We start from the raw sequence: 22,314 nt of genomic DNA, 5'->3' as shown, positions 1-22,314 counted from the left end.
AATGTTCAGTGAAGAAAATTGTATTTTTTTTTACCAGAAATAATGTTGATTGAGGATGATGTTTGACCCTAGAAAGTTGCTCCAAAACGCACCTTTTGGTGTTCCGAACCTGCTTCAAACTACCGCTTTTACTGCGCTAAAGTTGCTCCAAAACAATGAATTCCACTTCCAACCCTGAAAAAAGCATACGTGAATTGTTTTTTTTTTTTGGTGGTGAGACTTCTAAATGTAAAAATATTAAAAAGAAAATAAAACATAAAAATAGCAGGTAAGTTCTGATGAGTGAATCAATAAGTAAAACATGAAAATTAAAATTTTTAAGTTAAGTACTCTGTGAACATAAGCACAAGATGTGCACCTAAGGGGCTTTGAACACCGCGTAAAAAATTTTCTCATAGGGCAACAATGGCAACCTCTGCGATGCTGCCAACCGTAATTGAAGATCTTTTGACAGTGGCTTCGAGTCCTGTTGAATAAATATTGTGTTTCTGTGCCTCAGGACAGTGTTAGTTACCAGTTTCATTCTGCTACTTGGAGTTTTCCAATGCCATGCATGACCACGCATTTCGCAGTCTTATACACTGGCAAATATGGTGCCTTTGCTAAATTTCTCAACATCGAAGCTGTTCTAGTGCTGGGCCTGACGGCATCGCGTGCCATGCTCTGGTTCTCAGATACACCTATAGAGGGTGTAACTGCCTCGGTTGGTGATGTCTCATGACTCGGTAGCCACACAGTGAAAGAGGAAAGGCGTGAATAGGGCCTGAAGTCACTGCAGAGAAAGCAAGTGTGGTAGAGGCTTTCACATGTCAATAAACCTACCTAATTGCGTACACGAACTCACATGTGCAAAACGTCACAAGAAAAATTACAAGGGCAACACAGGATAACTGTAGCTCCGCTGTTTCAGCAGATTTCATGCTGGGTGGAACTGGAGCAGCATTTTTATTGTCTGTCCTTTCCAGGAATTGTGAGATGCGAGAGAAGCTGGAAGCTGTGATGGCCCAACTGCAGGAGCTGGAGCAGGAGCGCAACCGTCAGATGGCACTGGTGGCCTCGACGGCTCGTCAGCGTGACATGTACCGTGCCCTCCTCACCAGCAGCTGCCGAAAGGACACCGAGCTGCCCACACCAATGGTAGGTGTTGGCTGTTTTTTTGTCATCAGTGGGTAGGAAGGCTAGGCCAGGTGCGTAGCCAGAATGTGGCACACCAAGCGTGTGCTTCCCCCCTCCGCCTCCCCCCCCCCCAAATTTTTTCGCCATGGCATGGAAAGTGAAAAATGGCCATTTTGAGGGGATGCCCCTCTTGAACTCGAGGTGGTGCCCCCCCCCCCCTCTGAAAAAATTTCTGGCTACTTGTGCCTGCGCCAGGCTAGTTTCAGTTTGTACAGTTACGTAATAAAGGGTGGGCGTGACAAAACACCATACAGCTTCCTATAATAACTGCCATTGCAATCGTTTGGCCATCATGGGTATGATGGGTCGTACATAAATTTGCTGAGTCTTAGTGCTTACGGGCTGCAAATGCATTTGTGGCTTCGTTTATTGTAGTGTTTCGTTTTTTTTGTTTCGAAGGAAAGAACGAACCTTTTTGAACTTCGCGAGTTGACTTCAAAGGGTAAGCCTAAAAGGTCCAAGTAGTGAAGTGCATCTGCTAAATTTTTGCCGGTTGTTGTTTTCTGACAAAGCAACTTCAAGCCACATGAGGCCAATGTGAGCTAGAAGTATGAAAGTTAGACAAATTCGTGTACTTCCCATGATTCCCATGCTCGCTGAAGCGCTGCGCATTGCAGCTCCCATGGACACTACCACCAGAGTTCCCCCCCTCTAGTGTACTTAAAGGAAACTCTATTCAAAAAATGACTCCTGGAGAGAGTAAGTATACAGGACGAAAACTAACTACCAACTGAAGCTGCACAAAACGCTAGCTTTATAATTACATCTATCACATCGTGTGTGTTTCATCTGTGGTTTAGGTGCGATCCACAGTGGCTCTTGTATGCGCAGTGATGTTATGGCATGCCCCATTCACGTGCTGTAGGTGACCAGCCCGTTTCATCTCTGCTTCAGCAGCATTTGCTTGCAGTGCTGGTGTGCTTTCACTAGCATGTAGAATGTGTGACACGGAGGCAGTGCTATTGATTTGGACTTTATGTGGGACATGGCGGTGACGGTGACGTCAAAACCCCGCAAAGAATGACTATATACCGTATTTACTCATGTAAATAATGTGCTCGCATAATGGATGGAAACAACTTTGTTGATGCAGAATAAACGCACCCCCTACATTCGTCCGCTGCAGTCCTGCCAATCGACACCTGGCGCCTCCTTCCCAGTTGCATCTCTCTTGTTCTTTCTTATCCCGACCCCCCTCAGTCACCTCGGCTCGCTCTCTCCCCCCTCTTCGCCCGCTGGATAGTTTTTCTTTCTATCTATGCGCGGCACGTACCCAGTCTTTCTTAAATATTTATGTGCCACAGCAGGGTTCACGAACGATGCGAGTGCAGAGACATCGTAGCTGACAAGCGCATAGCGAGCGAAGGTCACGAAACTTTCCGCGACAACGGCCGGTCCCTTCCTGAAGATACGAAACTTTAAGGCCCAACCACATGCATGCAATTTTAGAGCGATGACGACAGAATTTGCTGTTGCTATGGTTGTCGTGAAGGGCCGCTTGTCGCCATTGCGTCGCAGGTTTCTGGAAAACCAGAAAGAAATTGCTTGTCGCCTAGAAAAGATTGTGACTATTTCTACAACATGGTCTCCGATTCTCCCTTTGGTTGCAAGCGAGATGGCCACGATATTTCGTCGTTAATATTGTTATTGATGGTTAGTTTTGAAGCTTCGGTGGTTGCCTACTACAATGTCAACGTTGCTGTTGCTGTCGTCGTGCGAGGTACCCACGAATGTGGCAAAGCGCGTCGTGGCGTTGTAGCTCACGCTTCTGGGTGCCCCTCAAGATCACATTAGATACCACTGCTGGGGTTAAACTATTGAAAGAAAAGTTAGCCGCGAAGCGCTTTTATGGCGTGCACGGGTGGCCTGGGAACAGCCTGCAGAAAATAGCGCCTTAAACCACCGAAGATGAGTGAAGTGCAACAAAGGAGCTGAGTGACCTAAATTTTTTTTTTGCATTACAGCATTTTTTTGCTCGTACCGAAAAAGTTATCATAAAATTTGTCCCGCGTAATAAATGCACCCTCAACTTTGCTTGAATTTCTCGAGAAAAATATAGTAGACTCTCAGTAAATAAAACTCTGTTACACGGAAGTGCTGCTTAAATAAAACAAATGCTTCTGACAAGATTGGTTTCGTGCTTGCATTGTTTGCCCCTGTTCATCTCTCAGTAAACAGAACTCCTGTTAAACGGAACACATTTTACTGGTCCCTTCAGGTTCCGTTTAATGAGAGTGTATTGTAGTTTGTTCATTACATGAGTCAATACAGTATTTGCTATCTCAAGGAAAGAAATGAAAACAAAAAAAGTAGGAAGGAAGCGTTGCGCCAAGCCACAATTTCTCTGAGTGCCATCATACTTCTTCTATAAATCCTTCTGCAAGAGTCCTTGCGTGTAATTTTTCTTTTCGTGAGGAAAGTCCTTGCTGCTTGCTTTCTGTTATATCTGGCAGGACGATGAAAGTGTGTTAGATCCGCACACCATATCGATGCCGGCTGTGAAGCACACGCCTGAGAGGTTGCCCGGCACCAAGGTGGTGCCACAGGACTCCAAAGCTGCCCTCGGCGAACTCCAGAAAGAGTTTGACACCTACAAAAAGGAAATGGCAGAGAACCACAGGTGGGTGAAAAAAACATAGTCTGTTGATTTTTTAATAAAATTTCATTCGGACCTAGTTGGTACATATCTATGAATGAATTTTTTATTTGAATGTACTGCAGGCTCAATTAACCCTTGCAGGAAGGGTTACAGAAGAAATGAACATTTCAAAGCAAAAACAAAAGATAATCATGAACAGAAATGAATGGCTTGCATTTCAGTAACAAATGATTCCGCAGTAGGTCGATTCGCAATATTATCAGGTAACTTGTTTCTCTGGGAAATTGCTGAGAGGGAAAGTGAATATTTATGGTGTTAGCATGGTTTGAAGCTGGTCTGATTATTTTACTGTAGTTATGTCTCGGTGAGTATAGTAAAGGATGACATAAATAATGTGACAGGAATATTCAAATGATTGCGATTGTAATGTACAGTCCTCATTAATTGATTGATTGATATGTGGTGTTTAATGTCCCAAAACCACCATATGATTATGAGAGACACGGTAGTGGAGGGCTCCGGAGATTTTGACCACCTGGGGTTCTTTAATGTGCACCCAAATCTGAGCACACGGGCCTACAACATTTCCGCCTCCATCGGAAATGCAGCCGCTGCAGCCGGGATTCGATCCCGCGACCTGCGGGTCAGCTGCCGAGTACCTTAGCCACTAGACCACCGCGGCGGGGCGTGAGACAAAAGATAAAGGAATTTAAGCTTGGTAACCATTCTTCGTTGTGTAAGTTAAATCCTTGCTTTTGCTAATAAAGTTAAACCTGGATGTAACAAAATCGGAAAAAGTTCGTGAATTTTCGTTACATCGAGGTTTTCGTTACATGAATTTTTTAGGTAAAAATTAGAGAAACTATTGCAAAAACCAAATGAAGATGCGGCGGATGTCAATACAGTGCCACTCACTTAAAAAAATACTTATTTAGCACATGAAACTGCGTTATTTTGGCTTGTGTCTTCTGTGTCAAACATGACGTTGCGTGGCGGTTCCGAGAAACCAAGTCGTCCAATGCTGCCTCGTCATCCTGTGAACCAACGTGACGATGCAGAAAGTCCAGCGCGTCCAAGATATCTTTCGCGGTAGGCAACGGCGATGGATCTGCTTTTAAAGCACCTTCACCATCACCGCGATCTTGGGCAGATTCAAGAAGTTCCACATTCGACATTTCTTCGGTTTCTTCGGTAGACATTGCATCACTGCCGGCGTACAAAAAGTCAAGTACAATGTCGTTGGGCAGTCACGGCACTTTACCATTTGTGCGAAGCGTATCCCACGCTTCACTTATGTTGATGGATTCGAAGGTTCGTGGGGCTCCTCTTTGTCGACTCCGGACTCTGTGATCACTGGCACCCCTGCTTTCACAAAGCAGTTTGCGACTGTGTCGGCTTTCACTTCCTGCCAGGAAGCAGCAAGCATCTCGATGGCTTGATAAATGTTTATTTTTGTTGGTCGTTCAAAGCGTATATCCAAGAGGATCTTTTGAATGATACGACGACGATAGCAACACTTGAAGCTGTTGAGAATCTCTGTGTCTAGTGGCTGTATTAGTGACATGCAATTGGCAGGGAAGTACTGCAGCTCGATGTTCGCCAGCTGAAGGTCTTCGATGTGGTGCGTGGAGCAATTGTCAAGCAGTAGACATATTTGCCAACCATGACGCTTGACATCTTCTTTAAATGCCTTCAGCCATTCAATGAAGATTTCTCGGCTCATCCAGGCCTTCAAACTGGCCACACACTTAACTGGCATCCGCTTCGTGCCTTTGAAACACCTTGGCCGGGCATTTCTTCCTATAACTAATGGTATCTTTTTGTCGCTGCCATGACTGTTTGCACTAAGCAAGACCGTGACGCATTGTTCGCTCTGCTTGCCACCTCGACAATTGCGCCCTTTGAGCTTGAGCGTGTGATTCAGCAACATCTGATAGAACAAGGCCGTTTCATCGTCGTTGTACAAGTCCGCCGCGTCATAGCGGTCCAAGATGGGAAACTTCTCGGCCACCCATGAGGCAGAGGCATCGCTGTCGGCAAATACGAACTCGCAGCTAACCACTCTACCGACAACACCGTGTCGGTTCTTGAACTCCTGCAGCCAGCTGTTACTCGCCTTGAAATCGTCATGGCCAAGAATACACGCAAAATGTTTCGCTTTCGCTGCAGAATTGCGCCACTTATGGCTACGTTGCGTGCCAATGTGTCCAGGAACCAGGTGACGACAGCCTTGTCCACATAGGCTTACGTCGACTTTTTCAGTTTTTTCTTCTTTGCACCCATGCTCGACTCCGCTGCCTCCCGGATGCTGTACTTTGCTCTCAATATTGTCGACAGCGAGCTGGCTGGGATATTAAATCTTACAGCATCGTCTTTTTTCTTCTCATCCTCAGAAACCACGTTTACAATCAATCGTAAGCTTTTCTTCGAAAGACGAAACCTTGTGCTTTCTTGGCACGGAGCTCATTTTCACAACGAGGGCAGCTGAGAGGCCTAACAAGACTAGGAAATGCCTGGAATGCCTGGCGCTCACCTCGCGGCTCCCACCTGACTCGTCTCACCGCTTCGTTCACCCGTTCGGCGCAGTAGCGCCATCAGACGATGCAACTCACAAGCGAAAGCTGCATAGCGTGTCGTTAGAGGCTGCGCATCGTGTTACCACCTCGAAGGCTTTGCAACGAGGAAACTCCGTTAGCCGCTACGCGGCGCAAGCCATTCTAGCGATGCTTGTATCATCGCGGCACGCACTTGCCTGCTGCAATGGCATGTGTTCTACCCGCGGCTGCCCCCTTGTATTATTAATTTTCGTATTATAGAACTCAGGCATTGTACATACTAAATTTTAGCAATGTTAGACTCAAATAAGAAATGATCAGTGCTGAAAATTCGTTACATTTAAGTCTATTAACCCAACACCTTTGTTACATGGAGGTCACAAATATGTGATCTTCTATGGGGATGGTGTCGGGAATTGAAAAAAATTTGTTAAATCCAGGAATTCGTTACCTTCAGGTTCATTACATCCAGGTTCATCTGTAGCTCAGAAATGCTGCATTGTCTAGAATACGCAGAGTATACGAATCTGGCAGCTAGTTTTTGAATCCATTCAATTTTATCAGTTCAATGTTAACAGTGCAAACACTAAGAAAAGAAACGACACACACGAGCACTTTATTCCTTCATTTTGTTATAGCTGTTATAGATTCATGATGAAACCTAGTGCGTGGAAAACAGAACACATAGAAGGATACATGGGGCAATCGCCGTGTAGATGACCCTCCTAGGGCACTTTTTCTTTTGTTGTAGGCCCGTGTACTCAGATTTGGATGCTTGTTAAAGAACACCAGGTGGTCTAAATTTCCGGAGCCCTCCACTACGGCGTCTCTCATAATCAAATGGTGGTTTTGGGACGTTAAACCCCACAAATCAATCGTGTAGTTGAGAGGAACTGAAGTTGAGGGGTGTTCTGAGTGAGCTGTTATAGATTCATGATTAGACTTGGTGCATGGAAAACAGGACACACAGAAGAATACATGGGACAATCACTGTGTATTTCAGAGAAACTGAAGTTGAGGGGTGTGCTGAGCGAGCTGTTATATATCTATGATAAAACTTAGTGCGTGGGAAACAGGACACATAGAAGGCTAGGTGGGGCAAGCACCATGTAGTTGCGAGGAACTTAAGTTGAGGGGTGTTCTGGGCGAGCTAGTTGTCATGAGTAAAAGAGAAGCGTGTGTCGAACGTGGAGCCGCAGGGCCAGTGCACAAGGAGAGAAAAGTCACCCGAGTGCACACACACCAGCCACGTAGACGCAAGAAATTGGTTGGAGAAAGGCTTGTGGCATGCGACCCAAGCCGAGAAGAAAAATTCCAGAGGATGAGCTGGCACTGTGTGTTGGAACGCAGAGTTGCGAAGACATGGGAAAAGAGCATCGCTACCCCACAGCATGACCGCCCAGTTCGGAAGGATGTTGGCATGAAGAGCTCGGAAAGTGGCCGTCGACCTCGTAGATCGTCCTTAGTGAGGCTGCCCAGACTTGCCGCTTCCTGCCCAGAAGTTCCTGGTGGGCTTGCAGCTTCCTCTCATTGCATTAGGAAAGGAGCAGCCTATACTTGTCAGCATAGTAGCCGCATCAGCGGGGGAGTCTTTGATGAGTGGAGCCTAGCGAGGCCAAAAATCGAGACAAGGAGTGAGACAAGGACCGAGACACCAGCAATGCAGATGAGTGGATCGTCAAGCAGACGCACTCTGACAACGATGACGGCAAAGTTCTAGCTCGTTCGTTCTAGCTCCGAGGGTGGCATATTAACTGTAAGAATGTTCTATTATTGCAGGAGTGCATGATAGCAGCCAATTGAGACGCCATTTTGGCTAGGGACAGATTAGGGCTAAGCATCAAACTTGTCTTGGATTGAAGTTAGTTATGATTTCCTTGTATAGTCGATTATTGTGTGCATATCTATTTTTGTGAGCCAATTCTGAGTGTCATATTACTGTTTGTCGTTTTGTTTGGTTTGATGAAGTGTGTTTTTCCTGCCACACCTGCGTCTCTCCCGCGTCTCTCTCTCAATCCAACCGTTCGTAAGCACTCCCGAGGTAAGATCCGTGACACAGGTATAAATCAATGGCGAGACAAAGTGCATAAAACAGGGCTCGTAAAAGAAGGCACGGGATCGATGTGGCCCATGTCTTCTTATCGGTCTTCAGTTCTCCACACTCTAAGTCTCTCGCCATTAAATCTGTCCCTCCTATTGACATTTTGCATGTAGATGTTTCCCTAAATTATGATGTACTGTAATAGGGCAGTGTGCGGTCTCCACAGCAAACCAAAGGGACAGTTGTGGTCGCTTTTGCGATACCACCAGTATGACGCCGCCATCGAATGGTGTACCCAGCGTCCATAATTCAAATTAGCAATGGGGACGTTTGTGCAGATTCTGAGTAAAACAATCACATAACATAATTAAAATTAAAAGTATCCATAAGATTAAAATGCATCTAAATTATCTAAATCTTTTCTTAGCCCTAGCCACTGCTCCTAATTCAACATATGGTGTCTCAACAATCGAACGATTGTACGGTTCATGTTGGCTTCTCTTCGTTGCCGTGTTGAGGTTTGTCAAGTACGTTGTTGACTTTCTCCTCGACTTCCTACTGTCGTCGTCGGTTGGTCCCGCCGAACCAACCACTCGTTGTCATCACCGATGTCCCGGACTTTGTCTTGTTCGGCCTCGCTAGGCCATGCTTAGCCTCATCTGGGATTCTCTTGATGGCAAGTTTGCCCTGATGACTTGTGTGGGCTGTTCCATCCTGCCACGAAATGGAAGAGCTGCAAGTCAACCAAGAACTGCTGTGCAAGTGCTGAGCCTTTTTTCGACCAATCTCTTGCGTTTACATGGTTGGTGCGTGTGCTCTCGGGTGACTCTTTTTTTTTTTTCCTCGCGCACCGTCGCCGCGCTTCCAGATTTGGCACGCACCTCGTGCCTCTCCTTTACTCATGACAGGGCCAAATCCGGAGCCAAAGCTAGCTCAAATAAGGCTATGTTGGCACATAGATACTGTCAATGTTCCTCTAAGACAACAATAATAAATTATTAACAATAATTAGTAATTTATTATTACTGTTTTAGAGGATAGTTGGTAGTATGTATGTGACAATATGGCTTTATTCGAGCTACTTTTGGCTTTGCATTGGGCTTATTAAAAAAAAGAGCTGTCATGTATAGCGTTTTTTTTTTCTATGGCAGTTTTAGGCACTGACGTGGCTCTGTGGTAGAACACCAGTTTGAGCACACATAAGGCCTGGTGAACCCATGGTTTTTGTTGTTTAAGTCCATCGTGATTTTTTACGCATAGACAGCAGATCTCCAGCTCAAAACCAATGACGCTGACACAGATGCTGGAAATTCAGTGAAACGAGCTCTCCACCACTATTGCATTAAAAAAGAACAGTGGAGTTAGTATGATGCAACCATTAGGGGCGTGTTGTGTGCAGCAAAACTAATGCGTTCCCGCGTTAAACTAATGCAAAACTAATGAGTTCCCGACCCATCAACTTACGACGCCGATCAGTTCCGCGAAGGCGAACGCGGAAGGCTCGCGCATGCGTACCTGCCAAGTCTTCCGGATTATCCGGGAGCCTCTCGGATTTGGACCGTTTCTTTTCTTTGTACGGTTGTCATGAAAATCTCCCGGAAATCGAAATTTTTGTGCGTGATCCGGCCGCCTTACAAAAAAGCAGCTCAATCCGCTCCAGGCTTTTCGAACCTACCCTATTTTATTATAAATGAGTTTAAGAGGCGTTCATTTAAATGTACATAGAATCTCGGTGATGTGAAACGGTGGCAGATACGGATTCATGGAATTCCTCAGCGTAATTTCACTATGTCTATTGGGCCTAAATTCGAATGTTGTGAACGCATTTCCTAATCACGGCGGGTGATAAGAACTTTAGTACGGCAATCGTCGAACGAAGGCCGAGAGCAGCATACTCGAAGCTTTGAAAGTACGTGTGTGACCGGCACACGCACTGTCTTCTACAGTGTGCGTGATTGTCATTGCCACAGCCGCTGTCGACGAAACCATGGTCGCTTTTGATGCGATCATGTATGGCGATACCAGATTTGGGTGCACGTTAAAGAACCCCAGGTGGTCTAAATTTCCGGAGCCCTCCACTACAGCGTCTCTCATAATCATATAGTGGTTTTGGGACGTTAAACCCCACATATCAATCAATCATTATGTATGGCGATAACGTAACTGACAGAGTCTCGAAAGTGTGCGTGCGTCCAACACTCAACCAGTCAAAGCAACGCTGTTTTCCGCAAGCCCTGCGGACAAAACCGCCGCAGATGCGATCGTAGACAGCATAAAACGACTTCATTTCGAAGGCGTGTGCGCAGTCAAGCGCACGGGGATTGAAAAAGGAACTACCATTTTCCGCAACTGCTGTGCAGAACATCGCGGTCACGGCTGCGTGATAGCGATCTACGAGCTGCCTGGGCCTGCAGCGGTAGACTAAAGGCAGTAAATACGTAAAAAAAAAGTCACAGTTTCACCGCAAGGGCAAAGCAATGAATGCGACAGCAACAACTTGTGTCACACTGAGAACGGCAAGCAGATCGAAACACGCAGCGCGCTGCTCACGTGCAAATGATGCACGAAAACAATACACACAAGACAAGAGCGAACTAACAACATTTACCGCTCTACACGTAATGCGCTGTTTAAACAAAATAAAAGCGATGCTCGATACATAATCACAGGTACAGATGAGTACAAACTAACAAGTGTCCCAGTTATACCTCGCTGTGTATGAAAAGGGCGCTCTTTTCGCAAACGGGGCCTGTGCATAGACCGAAAATACCTTTGTGGGCCCGGCAACTAACGCAATCGTTCCAGTGAAAGCCGAAGGCACATGATTCTCCCCACCGAAAAATAAGCGGTAGTGCACAAGCATCACCCCCCCACCCCCACCCCCCCATCCGCGGGGCAAAGTACACGTCGGAGATAAGCACTCGTCGGCGCATTGCGACGAGCTCTGCACTGAGTGCGGCGGCTTTTTTTTTCTTTCTAGAGTGTCAGTATATATATGATAAGTATACATATATGGTGAATGATGGTGGTGGCAGCGACAGCAGAAAACCAGCCTAGGCTGTCAATAACAAAGGGGCCAGACACGTTTTGGCGTTCCTTTCAAAAGAATCTAGAGAAAGAAAAACTTTGTTTTGTTTATATACGGGGAGTATGTGGGAGGTGGCCCGGTGTGAGCCACCCCTCACAAACACTAGGTGGGATCCTCATTGCACAAGCCCATTGGCGTCCAACGCGACTCGGGCCCGCCTTCTGGCTCGCCAGGTCGGAGCAGCCGAGCAGGGCCGCCTTTCAGTTATCCCGGGTGGGGTTCGGTTTTGGGGTGAGGTGAGGGGTTGACTGGCATGCCCACATCATGTGGAAGATGTCCGAAGACTTCTCCACACACTGCGGGCATTTTCCTGTACAGGCAGCATTGAGATATTTAAAAACTGCCGGGCACAGCAGTGTTTTGGTGTAAAGACGGAGGAGTAGACGCTCCTCCGCCTTTGTAAGGCCCTTACAAGGTTTAGGATAAATTGAACGGCCGAATCATTAGAATTCAGCAATTTTTCGAAATGTGAAGGCCGGATTGGGTTTGAGATCCATTTCGGAAGGGTCTGAAGGCGTTACCCGGAGAGTGAGCATGCGGGCGGCGGCGTCAGCCGTTTCATTGCCTTCGAGACCCATGTGAGCTATACCCCATGTGATCCTTCGGAATGGGGAGGCCCCGACGTAATTGCTGTTTTGTAAGATGCGGTACTTCAGGTGTGGGACATACCAGCGTTGAATATTACGGCAGGCCCCTCTCGAGTCTGTAATGATGACACACTAGTCTAGGTCTGCGGCCGCTAGTGCGATGGCAACGTCCTTCGCATATGTTATGTCCTGCGCTTTGAATGTGAGGCCATTCATCGCGACATTTTGGTGGACGACTGCAGCCGTGTACCACCCCCATGGTGAGGGCCGGAGGCATCCACGTAAAATATGCCATGTTTGTTCCAATAGTGGCGACCTAGCCTCCGCCCGCGCAAGGCGCCTGCCACTGTGGTCGTCACGTGTCATGTTGGCCGGAAGAAGGTGCACATGCAGGGCGTGTCTTCAGACTTCTGGAATGGGTACGCCCATCCCGTCTTCTGTTGCATAGTGGATGTGTAGTCGGGCTAATAGGCGGGGACCCGACGGTATCTTTGAAAGACTTGTGTATTAATTGGTCAAGTGTGCCTCTCAGAGCTCTGCAGAAGTGTTTACAATCTCCAGGCCCATAAGGAGCTGGTTGGACATGGTTGTTGGGAGATCAAGGGCATGCTTGTACATTTTCCTAAGAATCACCTCAAGGGCGTTCTCATCGAACTTGTGCTGGTGCAGGTAAGGAGCCGAGTAGAGGACTCGACTGGTAACGAATGCGCATATGCGCCAGCTACAAGGCGTCTCTTCAACGTAACCCCCCCGCACTTGTTGGAAATCCAGCGGACCATACGGTCCACCTGGTCCCCCACCTTACGCAGTTTTGTTAATGTTGTATTGACTCCGTGATGTTTGTGAATAAACAGACCCAGTACTTTGATTTCATCATGTTCTGGGTTGGGTCCGCTTTGCAAAGACAGTTAAATTTTGGTAGTGCACTTTGGTGAAAAGCGAATATGCACGAATTCTAGTTTAGTCGGGGAGCATTGAAGGCCGCAGCAACGGGCATAGGCGTCCACGATTTCCGCCGTTTTTTGCAGGTTGGCTTCTATGTCTCCTACCGATTCGTGTTTAGCCCATATGGTAATGTCGTCCGCATAAAGCGCATGTTGTATGCCTTCAACATTCTCCAGCTGAGCCGGTAGGTTCATCATAGCCACATTAAACAGTAGGGGTGAGAGGACCGTGCCCTGTGGGGTACCTCTCGTTCCTAATTGGTAGCGGCCCTGTTCTTCATTTTGTATTCGGATATATGACTATCGGTCAGAGAGGAATTGTGTAATGTATCGAAACGTGTTGTGTTCACAGTTGGTCTGGGCAAGGTGCGTCAGAATGATGTCATGTGTGTGATGACGTTTATTGATCCGGAGAAGTCGCAACGATGTCGCAACGAAAAATAGCCGTAAGACAAGTCTGGCAAAGGCGGCCCAGGTTCTCGTGCAATCAGAGCATGGGGTTTTTCCTTCTCTTTGGAAGGCGCATACACGTTAGTGCGTATGCTCCACTAAAATACCCCCCGGGTTGAAGAGTAGCCATCCTGGTGACTTGGGGAGTAGGCACAATGAGGGGGTCGTAGTAGGGCTTGAGACGGTCGACGTGTACGGTCTCGCGTCCTCGAGGGCACAAATCTGGTGATTGTGTTAGGGGCTCGATGATGTAATTCACCGGCGAGGTTGCGTCAATGACTCGGTATGGGCCATGGTACCGGGCCAGAAGTTTAGAAGACAGGCCAGGAACGTGCGGGGGCACCCAAAGCCACACGAGGGAGCCAGTACGAAACGTAGGCGCTATGTGATGAGCGTCATCATGTCGGGCTTTTTGTAGACCTTGAGCCTCACTTGTCATAGACCGAGCCAACTGACGGCAGTCTTCAGCGTATCTGGCGACTTCCGAAAGTGGGGAGCACTCCGATGCATCAGGGCGGTACGGGAGTATGGTGTCGAGTGGGTGGGATGGTTTGCGGCCGTACAACAGGAAGAACGGGGAAAAACCGGTGGTCGCTTGCGTCGCAGTGTTGTAAGCTAAGGTAACAAAAGGCAAGACAGCGTCCCAGTTAGTGTTGTCGGAGGAGGTGTACATCCTCAGCATGTCGCCAAGTGTGCGGTTGAACCGTTCAGTGAGACCATTCGTCTGTGGATGGTATGCGGTAGATTTCCGGTGGATGATGTTGCATTCAGCGAGAATAGCTTGGATGACCTCCGACAGGAACACTCGACCCCTATCACTGAGTAATTCCAGTGGAGCCCCTTGGCGGAGAATAAAGCTGCGCAGAATGAAGAGTGCAACTTCGTGGGCAGTCGCTGCCGGTAGAGCTGCAGTCTCAGCGTAGCGTGTCAGATGACCGACGCCGACAATAATCCACCGGTTTCCAGAGCAGCTATATGGGAGGGGGCCATAGAGATCGATACCCACGCGGTCGAATGGGCGAGCCGGGCATGGGAGTGGCTGTAACATGCCAGTAAGGTGCCGCGGAGTTGTCTTGTTCTGTTAGCAAGTGGCGCAAGACTGGTCTTTCAATGTGGACAGCCAACATAGAGCGTGGTGGTCTGTGACCATGTCGAAAGGGCGGCCGTAAAGGTATGGGCGAAACTTCGTCAAGGCCCAGATTATGGCCAAACACTCCTTCTCTGTCACGGAGTAATTCAATTCAGCCTTCTTGAGAGCGCGACTTGCATAGGCGACTACGTATTCGGCTTGGGTGCCTTTCCGTTGTGCCAAAACTGCACCAAGACCGATGCCACTTGCATCGGTGTGAATTTCTGTGGCAGCAGCGGGGTCGTAGGAACGAAGAATGGGTGGTGAGGTCAGCAGGCGGCGCAGCTGGCGAAATGCGTCGTCACATGCAGGTGACCATGCAGATATACCTTTGCTGTTGGAAAGCAGACTCGTGAGAGGTGCGATGATGGACGCGAAGTTGCGCACGAAGCGACGAAAGTAGGAGCAGAGACCGACGAAACTTTTTAGGACTTTCAGTGATGTGGGCAACAGGAAGTCAGCAACAGCCCGAAGCTTTTCGGGATCCGGAAGAACACCGTCTCTTGTGATGACATGTCCCAAAATGGTTAGTTTTCGTGCTGCGAAGTGGCACTTCTTGGAGTTAAGTTGTAGGCCCGCAGAAGTTAGACACGTCAGAATTTCGTGGAGGCGAACAAGATGTGTCGGGAAATCAGACGAAATGACTACGATGTCGTCCAGGTAACACAAGCAAGTTTTCCACTTATGGGGACGCAAGATGGTATCGATCATGCGCTCAAATGTGGCAGGTGCGTTGCAGAGCCCAAATAGCATCACTTTGAACTCATATAGGCCATCTGGCGTTACAAAGGCTGTTTTAGGGCGATCACATTCAGCCATTGGCACCTGCCAATACCCAGAACGCAGATCCAAGAATGTAAAGTACTCGGCGCCTTGTAAACAGTCAAGAGCATCGTCTATTCGTGGTAGCGGGTAGACATCTTTCTTCGTAATCTTGTTTAAGCGGCGATAGTCCACGCAAAATCGAACGGTGATATCTTTTTTCTTTACCAGAACCAGAGGTGATGACCAAGCGCTTTGAGAAGGCTGTATCACTCCACGTTTAAGCATGTCGTCTACTTGCTCCGTAATGACGCGGCGCTCTTCGGCGGAAACGCGGTAAGGACGCTGTCGCAAAGGCGAATGTGAGCCGGTGTCAATAGTATGAGTGATAGTCGTGGTGCGGCCCAAAGCAGGTTCTTGAAAGTCGAAAGAAGAGCGAAACTTGTTAAGGAGAGCAACAAGTTGGCGGCGATGCGAGAGGGAAAGGTCTGCGTCAATAGCATTGTCGAAGGCTGACAAACTTGATGGCTCAGACGCATGAGTTATTGCGGCAATGTGACATGGCGTTTCGTCGGGAAGAATATCATCATCGATATGGTCGACAGGTTGCACATATCCCAACGTTTCACCACGAAGTAAGCCAATGGGGTAGTTGCAGTGATTGGTAACCAGCATTACGGTTAAACCAGACGCAATTGTAAGAACGGCAAATGGGAGAACGATGCCCTTGCGTTCAGTAAAAACAAGAGATGGCGTAAACACCACCGTGGCGTCAGGTTGCGCCACACATGAAAGGCTTATAGGGACCGAAGCTTCCAGGGGCAAGGTGATGTCGTCGTCAGCGATGAGTTTGCAGAGCCGAGGAGACCGGTCGGGTGGTGGAAATTCATATGCTGGCACAAGGGACACTTCGGCACGGGAACAATCGATGATAGCTTCATGACGTGATAAGAAATCCCAACCGAGGATAAGGTCATGAGAGCAAGATGGCAGAACAAAAAACTGTAAGACGTACAAAACGTCTTGGATGACGACGCGCGCCGTACACAGAGCCGAGGGATGAATGCGTTGCGCGCTAGCCGTGGACAGCACCATGCCACAGAGAGATGTGGTCACTTTCTTCAGTTTCCGACAAAATTTGGCGTCCATCACAGAAACGGCGGCCCCGGTATCAATTAACGCTAATGTGGCGACTCCCTCAACATCGACATCAACAACATTTTGCGGGGAAAACGGAGGCCTTGGGAATTGCGCACAAGTTGCAGTTCTTGTCTCCAGAACTGCACTGATTAGTTTCCCTCTTCAGGAGGTGGTCGACGACGCATAGGCGATGGCGATCGGCGACGAGGGGATGGGAAACGAGTAGTCGATGGGCGGCGATCCGAGTCTGAGTGCCTCTGTTCATATGCAGATGCGGTGGCCTGCTGCGGCGCGTAGGTAGGAGTTCCGAAGTATGCGTTTGCAGGTGTGGGGCGACGGCGGCAAAAGCATGCAATGTGGCCAGCGATGCCACAGGCGAAGCAGATAGGACGATTGTCTTGGGTGCGCCACTCATTAGATCGACGGAAAAAGCGAGGTGAGGGCCTGTAAACTGGAGGCGAGGCCGGAGGAAGTGGAGCTTATAAGGCGACTGGATGCGGTGGGGGCCGCGCGACCACAGCTGCGTAGCTGAAAGGTGAAGGTGGTGCAGGTGGTGCGTAGCAGACAGCTGAGAGATTAGGTGCTACTGAAGCGCATGGGTAAGGGGCCTGCACTGTAGGGAGGACATCACAAATTTCAGTGCGTATGGCCTACTGCAGTGTCGAAGGCAGGCTTGCGGTGGGCGCGTCGCTATGCGGCAGCAGGGAGAGCTGTCGGGCGACTTCCTCCCTGATGAAGTCTTTGATCTGGTTGGACTGATTTTCTTGGCGAACGTTGGCATTTGCGAGTGCGACAGTCGAGATCGAATCTGGTGGTGGGACACTCTGTCGGGCGATGGAACGCTGACGGCGTAATTCATCGAAGCTCTGGCACAGACTTACGAGGATTGCCACCGAGGTCGGGCTTTTCGCTAGCAACATCTGGAATGCGCCATCCTCGATGCCCTTGAGAATCTGCCGAATTTTTTCTTCTTCGGGCATAGATGGATTCACACGCCTGCAGAGGTCGAGCACGTCCTCTATTTAACTAGTAAATGTCTCGCAATGCTGCTGGCCTCGGTGGCGCAGGCGCTGGTCAGCGCGGAGCTTGCGGACCTCTGGTCGGCGGAACGCTTCAGTCACGAGTGTCTTAAAGGAGGACCAGTTGGCGATGGCGGTTTTGCGGTTGGTAAACCAAAGCTTAGCTACGTCTGCCAAGTAAAAGATAACGTAGGCGAGCTTAGAGTCGTTGTCCCACTTGCTGCTGGCGCTTACGCGTTCGTACAAGGAGAGCCAGTCTTCGACGTCTTGCTCACCACTGCCGCTGAAGATTGGTGGGTCCCGTTGGTGAGCGCCGGGGCAGGTAGACGGGACAGCCGGTTGTGCTGGCTGGGCTGGGATGGGCTGGTTGGCGACTGCGTCAGTCATGTTTTGCAGTGGTCTCTCGGGCAACTTGCGAGAGCGGAGCTCCAGGTCTGCTTGGGGATCTCAGCAGCCTCCACCAAATGTGATGACGTTTATTGATCCGGAGAAGTCGCAACGATGTCGCAACAAAAAATGACCGTAAGACAAGTCTGGCAAAGGTGGCCCAGGTTCTCGTGCAATCAGAGCACGGGGTTTTTCCTTCTCTTTGGAAGGCGCATACACGTTAGTGCGTATGCTCCACTACATGTGTAACGTCGTAGAAAGCTCCCTTCAAGTCGAGGGCGAGTACTGCCTTGTCATTGAGGTGGTAGTCGATGGGGTATAGAATTTCGCTGTCTAACTGAAGCAAGACATCTAGTGCGGACCGGTGCGGGCGGAACCCAAATATGGTGTCAGCAAATACGTGTTGGTTCTCCAAAAACTCGGATAGCCGATCTCTCACTATAGTCTCCATCAGCTTTCCCGCACATGACGTGAGAAAGATGGGGCGAAGGTTATTCGTGTTTATGGCTTTGCCGGCTTTTGGAATGAAAGTGACCAGGCCAGTCTTCTATTCGATTGGGAGGGGTGTCCCACCAAGCCAGATAGTGTTTATGTACGCGAGGAGTGCGTCGTATGCCTGTTCGGGGAGATTGGCAAGTAATTTCACTGTTACTTTGTCTCTCCCTGGTGCCGTTCCTCGCTTTATTGTAGCCAGGGCCACCTTCAGGTCATGGAGCAGGAAAAGTTGATCGAGCTCCGCTTTCTCGGAACCTGCATACGAGTACGCTGGTACTTGAATGTCACGTCAGAAACAGAGGTATTGATCGCGGAGTGCCATGCCATCTATGCCATCAAAGGCATGGATAGCCCGTTAGAGATGTTTTTGTGTCTCGGTTCTGGTTTGGGTCAGATCAATCAAGGTGCGAAAGAGATGCCAAGTGTTCTGGCTGGACATTTGTCTAGCAGCCGTGTTGCATCGTTCCACTCAATTTGAGTCGGCGAGTTGGGCCGCGGACTTAGCCGCTCGTTAGGTGAGCTCGGCAATGCGAATTTTGAGCTTTTGATCGTGTTTTTGGCGGCATCATATGCGGACGAGGCTTGCCGCGTCTCCCAGAGTTGAAGGAGGTGGTTGTCCACCCCTGGCGTAGCCTCTGAGAGTTGAACTTGAGTTTCCGTCGAACTAAGGTGGGTAACCAATTCTTGTGACCGCGCGTGGTATCCTGTCTCGTGAGTCGGGGCCAGATTGGTGTAGCTTTCCGGAACTTTGTCCAGTCGGGTGGGCGGGCTTGGGTGTGGGGTCTAGCCAGTGGTGTGGTTGTGACGGTTGTATTGAGTATGCAGTGGTAACTGCCGAGGGTTTTCTCGGTGTTGGCTCAGTCTGCATTTCTAATGTTTTTGGTGAAGGTAACGTCCGGATACGTGTCCCGAGTCACGGAGTTACCCACTCGCGTTGGATATGCAGGGTCAGTGTGAAGAGTGAGGGCCAGCGTGGACGTAAGTTCCGCTAGCTTGGGCTCACGCTTATCATCATACACGTACCCCCAGATTGTGCTGTGAGCGTTGGAATCGCCCACAATCACAAGGGGATCCCTGCCCACAGCCTTCATGGCACGACTGAAGAGTGTTGCGAAAGAAACATTTTTAAGTTTTGGAGAGCAGTAGATGTTGAGTATGTGTAATGGTGCGTCTTGTTTCTTAAGCGGAAGGAGGGTGATCATCGCATAGGAATATTCAGTATTAAGTTTCAAATCCACTTGGTTGTCTGTATAATTTTTGTGCACAAATAAACAAGAAGAGGGGTCCTGCTGGAACGTGGTATAATTTGGAAGGCTAGCGCTGCTCCCTGTCTCCTGGAGGGCAACCACTGCGGTAAGTGAAAGGAGATTCGATAGGAAAAGTCGGAGGTGAGCCCGCTTAGCGCGGGAATGGAATACCTGGCAGTTACATTGAGTAACTTGAATGGGAGTGGCCAAATCGTAACATGAAATGCGTCTAACTTCAGGGTTGCCTGCCATGGTCATTGAAGTTAAAAAGGGGTTGTAGGGACGCAGCTGCGGAGTCTGCACTCGCAGCGAGGGTGGCGTCCTCAATTCTTGTAATCATGCAGCTCTCATCGTCATCTACGTCATTTTCTATGGCGCGACACGGGGTTTCGGGATAGCGGCCAGGCATGTCTTTAATCAGACCACCGGATCGTCGGACGCTACACGACGACTGTGCGAAGTGCTGGCCGATGATTGAGGGGATTGTTTCGGCCATTTTGGCGATAGCAGAGGTCAGTGCCGCAGAAATGTGATTTTCTAAAGCATTAAAACTGGTGTCCATGCGGGCCTCTAGGTGAGCCTCAAGTGCAGCTTCCGCGCTCAGTGCTACCGTAGGGGCCGTGGGCTCACTCACCATAGCCTTAGTTGCGGGTGAGGAGAAATTGGTTGGCTCTTTCGATTTGGATTCTAGGAGTGTTATTTTTTTAGCAACATCTCAATTTTGCTCTCGAGAGCTGCTATCTTGGTTTGCTCGTCACTGTGTACTGCAGGAAGAGAAGGGGGGCGGCCCTACCTGTACTGCTCACCAGCGTTTCGTGTTTTGCAATGTTGGCCCAGGTTCTCGCCTTGCCAAGTGGTGGCGTTGCCGACAGTTTTTCTTTGTCGCCTGGTGGTGGTGACTGTGGTCAACAATCGACCACATTCATGCTATCAATCAGGTAATAGATAAATGCTCAGAATATAGCCAACCAGTATACATAGCCTTCATAGGTTACGAGAAGGAGTTTGGTTCAGTAGAAATATCAGCAGTCATGCAGACACTGCGGAATCAGGGCGTTGATGAAGTTTATATAAACATCCTAGAAGTCTACATGGGATCAACTGCTACCATAGCACTTCATAAAGAAAGCAACAGAATACCAATCAAGAGGGTGCAAGGCAGGGGGATACAATATCCCCAATGCTATTTACAGTGTTTTTACAGGAGCTTTTCAGAGGCCTAGAGTGGGAACAGTTAGGAATACGAGTTAATGAAGAGCAACATTTCTAGAACTAGGTAAGTTGCAAAACTGAGCGATGTTGCGCAATGCCGCCGCTGCCAGCCACAAATGTGGTGCTGCTGTCGCATCCGTATTCACTAACTGCATGCTCGCTATTGTCACTCCCATAACTTCCGTTGGCTGTGCTCGTTGCAATGGGTCGCTATCCGTGAAGGCTTCTTTCTGCGTGAATAGTTTTGTGCTTCATCGTGCTTTGCTCTGCTTTGTATGTGTTGCCTGTTGTCATCATGCCCAAATGTGGGGTTCCCGGCTGTACGAGTGGCTACAAAAAATGAGAGATACCACGACATTTCTTTTGTGCCCCGCGTGTACCTGAGCAGCGAAAGACATGGACCATGCTATTGCTCGTGCTGATAAGAAACTGCCCAACACATTGCGTGTGTGTGATATGCACTTTTCATGAGGAAGACCTCCTGAAGAATTTCACTCACATCATCAATAGTAAGAAGGTACAAATCGCAAGAGGAATGTGGGATCGAAGGATGCGTTCCATGGACGTTTTCGAATTTGCCCGCTTACCTTTCAAAACCCGTGACAAAGGAGCGAAAGCTGCCCGATAGGAGTGGGGTACTTTCCAGAATATCATCGGTGAAAAAGAACAGACTATCTCCGAGAACTGAGCTCGAAGACAGTGAAACAAGTCCTGACATGCCGTGAACGAGTGGCGTCATTTCGCTCCAAGACATAGAAAACTTAGTTTGCCTGCTGCATGCTGGTGGAAAGTTCTTGAGAATGGCGAGACAGGACGTCTTGTGGTATTTGGAGTGCTGAAAGAAGAAAAAAGAGCACTATTTGTAGAGAAATGCCTAGTCGTCACACAAGACATGGCAATCACTATTAGGAGCCGTCACCATCGCTTAGCCAAGTCGCCCGGCAATGCAGATACCATCACCAAATAGGCCGAACTTCTGGAAGACATAGAAAAGCTGGAAGTGTGTTCATCCCAATGCCTCGGCAGGCAGCCTTGGCTTTGGCTTCAGCTGCATTAACAGGTTTCATTAGAACAACTCAAAAAGAAGCAGAGGAAAAACATGCACGAGAAAAGAGCCGCACGCGCAGCTTTTCCACGGTGTATGTTGCTAAAGAATGTGACTGACATGAAAAAAAACAAACAAAAAAAAGCTGCATGACTACACAACCAAACAAAAGCCACGGGATTGCGCCACATAGTTGTAATTTATTTTAAGGCTCGAAAACCACAGTCACAAGAAAAGATACAAGACATTGTGATTGGGTTTCTCGTGCCTAGAAATCAATTGCGAACATACACCAACTAACGGACAGACTCGTGTAGCATCGTTTATCGTGGGCAGTTCCGAAAGCCATAATAATACTGTATTTGCCTTACACCGCTAAATATTACGCAGTAATAAGTTTCTGCGGCAGAACAACAACAAATCGTGATAATATACTTT

General features: G+C 48.6%; 1 protein-coding gene across 7 annotated transcripts in view; it reads left to right on the top strand.

Moving 5' to 3' along the window:
• The window catches only part of Mgtor (nuclear basket protein megator), a 905,575-nt gene that overhangs the window by 125,814 nt on the left and 757,447 nt on the right, over positions 1-22,314 (top strand). For all 7 annotated transcript variants that reach the window (XR_012884775.1, XM_075868440.1, XM_075868441.1 and 4 more), the window contains exons 13-14: positions 966-1,137; positions 3,630-3,796. Coding sequence is in view for 6 of the 7 variants with exons in the window: in XM_075868440.1 (XP_075724555.1) it covers positions 966-1,137; positions 3,630-3,796 (339 nt within the window). In the remaining variant the exon portion in view is untranslated. The remainder of the gene's footprint in view (positions 1-965; positions 1,138-3,629; positions 3,797-22,314) is intronic.

The sequence above is a fragment of the Rhipicephalus microplus genome, chromosome 7, assembly GCF_043290135.1.
Source record: "Rhipicephalus microplus isolate Deutch F79 chromosome 7, USDA_Rmic, whole genome shotgun sequence".
Classification (NCBI taxonomy): domain Eukaryota; kingdom Metazoa; phylum Arthropoda; class Arachnida; order Ixodida; family Ixodidae; genus Rhipicephalus; species Rhipicephalus microplus.
Note: the sequence above shows the minus strand (reverse complement) of the source record. Positions and strands in the feature narration are given on the sequence as shown.